The sequence below is a fragment of the Salvia miltiorrhiza genome, chromosome 1 (assembly GCF_028751815.1).
Source record: "Salvia miltiorrhiza cultivar Shanhuang (shh) chromosome 1, IMPLAD_Smil_shh, whole genome shotgun sequence".
NCBI lineage: Eukaryota > Viridiplantae > Streptophyta > Magnoliopsida > Lamiales > Lamiaceae > Salvia > Salvia miltiorrhiza.
This window is the reverse complement of record NC_080387.1, coordinates 45,483,626-45,491,045: the sequence shown is the minus strand read 5'-3', so window position 1 is coordinate 45,491,045 and position 7,420 is coordinate 45,483,626. Positions and strand designations below refer to the sequence as shown.

At 35.2% G+C, this 7,420-nt stretch overlaps 1 protein-coding gene and 1 long non-coding RNA gene across 2 annotated transcripts; one reads left to right on the top strand and one right to left on the bottom strand.

Moving 5' to 3' along the window:
* Nucleotides 1-661: 661 nt before the first annotated feature.
* On the bottom strand, nucleotides 662-1,023 carry LOC130986165 (uncharacterized). The gene is made up of 2 exons (XR_009089193.1): nucleotides 966-1,023; nucleotides 662-878 (listed from the first exon to the last, which is right to left on the bottom strand). It is a non-coding gene; the product is annotated as an uncharacterized LOC130986165 (long non-coding RNA).
* Nucleotides 1,024-4,364: 3,341 nt separating this feature from the next.
* On the top strand, nucleotides 4,365-6,178 carry LOC130986161 (1-aminocyclopropane-1-carboxylate synthase 7-like). Its single transcript, XM_057909464.1, has 4 exons — nucleotides 4,365-4,602; nucleotides 4,673-4,801; nucleotides 4,889-5,049; nucleotides 5,139-6,178. The coding sequence occupies exons 1-4, from the start codon at nucleotides 4,423-4,425 to the stop codon at nucleotides 6,001-6,003; spliced, it is 1,335 nt and encodes a 444-aa protein (XP_057765447.1). The 5' UTR covers nucleotides 4,365-4,422; the 3' UTR covers nucleotides 6,004-6,178.
* Nucleotides 6,179-7,420: the final 1,242 nt, after the last annotated feature.

The following is a 7,420-nucleotide window of genomic DNA, read 5'->3' as shown; positions in this document are numbered from 1 at the left end:
GTAGTTTTGTCTTGCAATTAATTATTCATCTTGTTAGTTAGAATTCTTGGTTGCCTTCATTTAGGTTGATGGGTATACATATATATTGGAAAATTATTCATCTCGCACTACTAGAAAAATGCTCATAGATGACACCTAAAAAGCGTCATCTATGTACATCCACAAGTGTCAAGAATAGACATGTCATCTATACCCTCTCAATAAGATGACACTTAAGAAGCGTCATCTATGCGCTCATAGATGACGCTTTTATAGTATAGATGACACTTAAGAAGCGTCATCTATGAACGTACAAATGACAAAAGTGTCATATTTATGATAAATACATGACGCTTGTTATTTTAATAGATGACGCTTTATAAGTGTCATCTATAACAACTATACATGACGCGTTTTAACCGTCATGTATCCATACAATAGATGACATTGAATAAGCGTAATGTAAGATATAAATAGATGACGTTTTTATGTTTTAGATGACAGTTTTTCACCGTCATCTATTATTTTTGAAATATAATTTTTTTTTGAATTTCCTGTTTTAAATTTTGAAATACAGTAAATTGTACTCCCTCCGTCCCAGCTTTTTGTATCCACTTTTAGTTGTAAAAACAACTAAAAGTGGATACAAAAAGCTGGGACGAAGGGAGTAACATTTAACACATAATTTAAATCCTCAATAACATATCCATAATTAATTATCCAACATTAACAATCTTACATCCATATTATACAATACAATATCCTACAAGTTTGGATTAATGTTTAAATCCATCCTAAACTAATACAAACAAAAAAAGTTCAAAATAGTAGCCGTTGGAACATCATATCCAAAACTAACAGAGGTCTTCATAACCAATATTGTCCTTTCACTTGTCAATCTACAAAACAAAGTAGTTTAAAGAGTTATATATATTATTTAGATATTACAATAGAGAGATATAAATTTTATGGATTATTTGACAAACCTCATGGATCACACAAGGTATTACTACAAGAAGCTATAAAGCATTTACTCCTTTTCCCTTGCACCTGTCCAAGCAACACTTTTCTAAAAAATTAACCTTGATTTCGATTCAATCAACAATAAACTTCTTACAATAAAGGCACAAAGGTCCAAGTGAAGAATGAAAAACAGAAATCTTGAATATCATATTATGTAATACACATAACAAGAAGCACTTAGGTAATATATTCATTTCGAATGCATTATTTTAACCATAAAGCAGTTTAATGAATCGGTAAAATATCAATTTTATAAATACATAAGGGAATGATTTAGAGACAATTTATCCTTTCATTTACAAAAGATTATACAAAACATCAAAACAGGTGAACACGAAAAAGAATAAAACAAAGACTATAAAAGCATAGAAGGCAATTGGGGGGTGACATTTGGTAGGGAATTAATAATATTGGCATAACAGATGTACTAGATAACTAATGGATGCTTGAATGTTAGATAACTAATGTATGCTTCTCTTAAGAATAAATTGTTCCAAATTCCCAAACACTCATTTTCAAAAACAGCATATGGGATAATTTTTCAAAATTGCTTATATAAATGTTAGATCAACGGAGCTACGACTAAGTCATATGCACAGTAACACGGTATCATTCTGTTGGTTGTCATTTTGACAGTAGATTATATAGATTTAATATGTTAAATCAACATAAGATCAGACCACATTTAATAATTTAATATAGATCAAATCTCAGATTATAAGGATCAATTGAGTTCCAACTCAATGTGACTTTATCATTATGTTATGGAGTTTCTATAACAATGCGAGTTTGAATGTTTTTGAAATGAAAGAATCATAAACAAATGCAGTTAAAATGTTTATACATTCTTGATTTTCCTAATTCCCCTGTTTTTGTTTGGTTGCATTATTTAGATATGGTTATACAAAATCTGAGCTCGATTTGCTGTCTAAGACATTCACAAAGAGATGGATTATTGTGTGAAAATTTCTTCATTCCCATTTAGTGCTACAGCTACACTAGCAAACAGCAAAGCTGCACAAACACAGACACCCAAAACCAAGACTCACAAACGCTAAGAAAAGAATTGTATGATGAGTACCTGAAGATGGAGGCAGCTGATCCTCTGAAGGCGGTTCCGACGGAGAATTGGTAGCGCAGCAACGGTCGAAGAAGCGAGAATTGCGTTTGAGGAAGGAAACGAACGGTGGAGATTGATTGAGAAGGTGGAAGTGAGCAGAAACTTATCGGGTGGTTTGTTGTGGTAGCTGAGCAGTAGTGTGTCGGAGGTAGCAGAATGAGAGAAGCTCCGTCCGTGAATGTTGCTCCAGAGTCGTCGTCAAAAGGCAGCGGTTGAAATCGCGTCGTCGGAGGTGCGGCGGTGGTCGAAATCGCGCTGTTGGAGGCGGAGATTCAAATACGACGGAGATTCAATTGCTGAGATGGAGACAGTCGGAGATTGAAACGCGGCGGTGGTCACAATGGAGGAGGATGCGGCGGCGGTCACAATGCGGCAGAGATTGAAATGCGGCGGCGGTTTTTGCTGAGGACGAAGGGTATTTGGCTGAGGACGAAGGGTTTTGCTCATGGGTTCAAACCCTTTTAGAAGCTTTTTATTTCTTTTTATTTCCTCTTGTAGCTATACACATATTTTATTCTTTTAATTTTATAAAAGTATTTCATTATAATTTCTATATTATTTCCTTTTGTAGCTATACACATATTTTATTCTTTTAATTTTATAAAAAATATTTCATCATAATTTCTATAATAAAAATTGACTATATCAAAATTTAAATAGTTTAATCAATAATAATAAAATTATTAGAAACACTACTTAAAAATAACTATATAAAATTTTAAATATTAATATCAATAATATTTTTTTCTTTCCTTTTGTAGCTAATATACACATATTTTATTCTTTTAATTTTATAAAAATATTTCATCATAATTTCAATAATAAAAATTGACTATATCAAAATTTAAATAGTTTAATCAATAATAATAAAATTATTAGAAATACTACTTTAAAAAAACTATATAAAATTTTAATATTAATATCAATAATAATTAATTAATGGTGTTGTAGATAAAGGATTAAATGTAAAAAAAATAAAATATAAAAATAAAATTAAAAAGAAATTAAAATAAATTTTTGAAGAACACTATCATAGATGACGCTGTTCATAAAGTGTCATCTATTTTAACTCAAAAACAAGCACATAGATGACACTTTTCATAAAACGTCATCTATATTAATTCAGAAACACGCACATAGATGACGCTTTTATACAACGTCATCTATGTTATGTATACATGACACTTATGCATGACGCTTCTTGTACAAGCGTCATCTATTTCAATCTTGACACTTCATATATGACGATTTTTTTACAAAGCGTCATCTAAACTAAAAACTCGCTCATAGATGACGCTTTAGAGAAAAGCGTCATCTATTTAGTGTCATCTATGTGCATTTTTCTAGTAGTGTCGATAGTAATTGGAAGGGATAAGACTTAGCATTTCATAAAAGATATATGCATGATTAATTAATAGATTAGTAGGAGAAAATTTGAAAAAATATTATAGTACTGTAGTAAATACACAAACACACACATGCAGTTTAAACTTTCTAATAAATAAGTCTTGGCGACGTTTCGGCCGATGCTAACGCCATTAATTTAAGTTGCAAAAGATATATACTTGTATATATTTGCACCAAAAGAAAATATTAATTGCACAGCTTATATAAGATCCTATATCTGCTAGGCGCTCTCTAAGTAAACCTACAAAGCATTTAAAACTGATGCAGTGATACTTCCTGCCTTCATCTAAATTGTAGTGTGATTTGAAAGTACGAATTTTAATAAATGATTAGAAAATATATATAAAATGAAAAGGAGACTCATTAAAATTAATTTGTTAGTAATTAACAAATTACCTATATACTGTAGCTCATTAAATCCTCTAATCACTCCACTCATTATTGGCCACACAGTCAAAGTCCCAGTCATTTAAATATCCAGAAAGAAGCATTTAGAAGAACATCAAAAATCAAAATCAAAATTTGAGGGGGGTTAGAAAAGAACATATGAAAGAGCAGCCACCCCAATTTCAACCACCATATTTGATGTGGATCTCGTGGTGAAGATTGAGATATATATATAAAGCTATATAGTATTGGAAAAAGATGACGATAGCAACCAGTTGGCGCCAGTCGTTCACTACTAGTATTAATTTTGCAAAAAGGCAAATTTTGATCTCAATCAATCATTGCACATTGATGACATTTTTTCATTTCTATTTGTTGTGAAAGTATATGATTATTCCACGTAAGTCAAGGGCCCCTCGCTTTTTGCAGTATAAATAGGGAGACATTGACACCAATTAGCCTCATTCAAACATCTTCACATCCCCTTTTTAGACAAACAAAAACAAATGGCGATTAAATCGTTAGAGCAGCCCGCCGCCGCCGTTAGCCTATCGAGAATCGCAGTTTCCGACACTCACGGCGAGGACTCGCCGTACTTCGCCGGCTGGAAAGCTTACGATGAAAATCCCTACCACGAATCTTCCAACCCTTCCGGTGTCATACAAATGGGACTCGCGGAAAATCAAGTAAGTTCCTACTCTCTATCACATACTTTCCAGAACAATCTAGAATGTTGCTGATCATCTTCTTTTTTAGGTTTCATTTGATCTCCTCGAGAAATACCTTGAAAAGAATTCCTCAGACGCTACCAGCAGCGGCAGAGCTTCTAGTTTTAAAGAGAATGCTTTGTTTCAAGATTATCATGGTCTCCTTTCTTTCAGAAAGGTACACACATTCTCTCTCTCTCAACCAAAATCCTCAAACTATTTTTCTGCGTGACTGAGTAATAACGTATACTACTATTAATTTCAGGCAATGGCGAGCTTCATGGGGCAAATTAGAGGCGGGCGGGCGAAATTCGACCCGGAAAGAATCGTGATCACGGCGGGAGCAACCGCAGCTAACGAACTTCTCACCTTCATTTTGGCTGATCCAGGCGATGCCTTGCTCGTCCCAACTCCATACTATCCAGGGTAATTATTATTTACTCCATAGTTTAATTAATTAATGACATATGGAAATTAACTAAATAAGTAACTAATAATAATAATAATTCCTTTAGGTTCGACAGAGACCTGAGGTGGAGAACCGGCGTGAACATCGTACCCATCCACTGCGACAGCTCCAACAGCTTCGAGATCACTCCGGCGGCCCTCGAGTCCGCCTACGAGGACGCGGAGTCGAGGGGGCTCCGGGTGAGGGGCGTCCTCATCACCAACCCGTCGAACCCGCTCGGCGCCACCGTGAAGCGCGCCGTGCTGGAGCAGGTGCTCGACTTCGCGTCGCGCAGGAACATCCACCTCGTCTCCGACGAGATTTACTCCGGCTCCGCCTTCTCCGACGGGGAGTTCGTGAGCATCGCAGAGATCCTGGAGGGGCGGAGCGACGGGGAGCGCGAGAGGTGCCACATTGTGTACAGCCTGTCCAAGGATCTAGGGCTCCCCGGATTTAGGGTTGGGACGATCTACTCGTACAACGACGCGGTGGTGACGACGGCGAGGCGGATGTCGAGCTTCACGCTGATCTCGTCGCAGACGCAGCAGCTGCTGGCGTCCATGCTCTCCGACGAGGAGTTCACGGCGGCGTACATCAAGACGAATCGGGAGAGGCTGCGGCGCAGGTACGGGATGATCGTGGAGGGGCTGGGGCGGGCCGGGATCGAGTGCTTGAGCGGAAACGCGGGGCTGTTTTGCTGGATGAATCTGAGCCCGCTTTTGAAGGAGGCGAGCGTGGAGGAGGAGTTGGGTTTGTGGAATTGTATTTTGCATCAAGTGAGGCTTAACATTTCTCCGGGCGTGTCGTGCCATTGCAGGGAACCGGGCTGGTTTAGGGTCTGCTTCGCGAATATGAGCGAGCACACTCTGCAAGTCGCGCTTGCCAGAATACACCATTTCGTGGAGACGACGAGAAGCGCTCACCACCAATGATCATATGTGGGATTCATTTTGTTTTGTTTTTGTAGCCTTGATTAATTTTATTTTATCCAATGTATGTAGGGTGTTGATCGGACTATATATAGCTTCCCCGTTCGAAGAATGGGTTTGCATGATTGGATTTGGATCATTCATTAATTCAGATATACTATAAATTTCCTTTTCTTAATTTCATCTTCTATTAATATTAGTGCAAAATATATATACATACAAGTTAATTTTTGGTGTAATCATTTTTAGAGGGTGTTTATTTTAGACGGCCTATAATCTACAAGGGCTTATAAATTAAATATTTTAAGAATAAGATGTAATATCTCCAAAGCAAGTATTTAGATAATTAAATTTAATTATAAGTTAAAGAAGAAAAAAAAAAGAGGGATTATATTGGTAGGGTATATGTTAGTAAGGTTATTTTTGTAAATTAATTATTGCTTAAGTTGTTGGATCTTATTTTTACGGCTCCAAACTGTTTACGAGCTGATTTGTCAAATGCCTTTTCATTTGTTTTATTAGTCAGACACTAATTAATTTGATTTTATAGATTTTGACTAAATAAATGGTCATGAAATCATTTTCACATAGAATATGTTTATTATGTATAAATACTATATTATCATGATAATACTTTTATGTATTAGTATATACATTGTTAAAATACGAAATTATAGAAACTGAAAAAAAAAAAAAAAAAAAAAAAAAAAAAAAAAACCTAGTAAAACTCTTGAATGCACAGAAGAACAAGCTCAGGACCGAGTACATGTTTATGTGATAATAGTAAATCATCCTAGGATCGATAATACGATTTGAATTTTAGTTAATAAAACAAGGATGCATGATTTATTTAATATTATCCCACACATTTATTATAGAGTGGGAAAATAGTAGTTCTTAGCTTGCACAACACGGATAGATATGTTAGTAAATTACTTGTGTTGGTAATATTTGTCAACCACCTTAAAAGCGTGTGATTCACTAGTTGATAACGAGACATCGAGTTTCCGTTGAGAATTGTACAATTTCAATTCCTCTTCCAATTTATTTGACCCCTTCGAACTACTATACTACTACTTGATGTTGTAGTCAATCAATTCGGCAAGTGGCTTTCACTATTCAAATCAACAATTTCATATTCTATTTTCGGTTTCCATATTTATAAATTTACGAATAAAATACATTTATTTTATAATTTTTTAGGGGTTTGACTAGCGGGGGCATGCCGTACATTATTATAGCATACATGTGGATGCCGTGTTTTGTTTCACCAAACACCACTTGGTGGACCAACTTATTTTTCATTTTCTTTTATTGGGATAACATCATCTCGAGAGCTATGGACGAGCCACAATATATTTATGTATTATTTAAATTTTATATTTTATAAAATATCAAATATTATTATTTATGAGTTAAA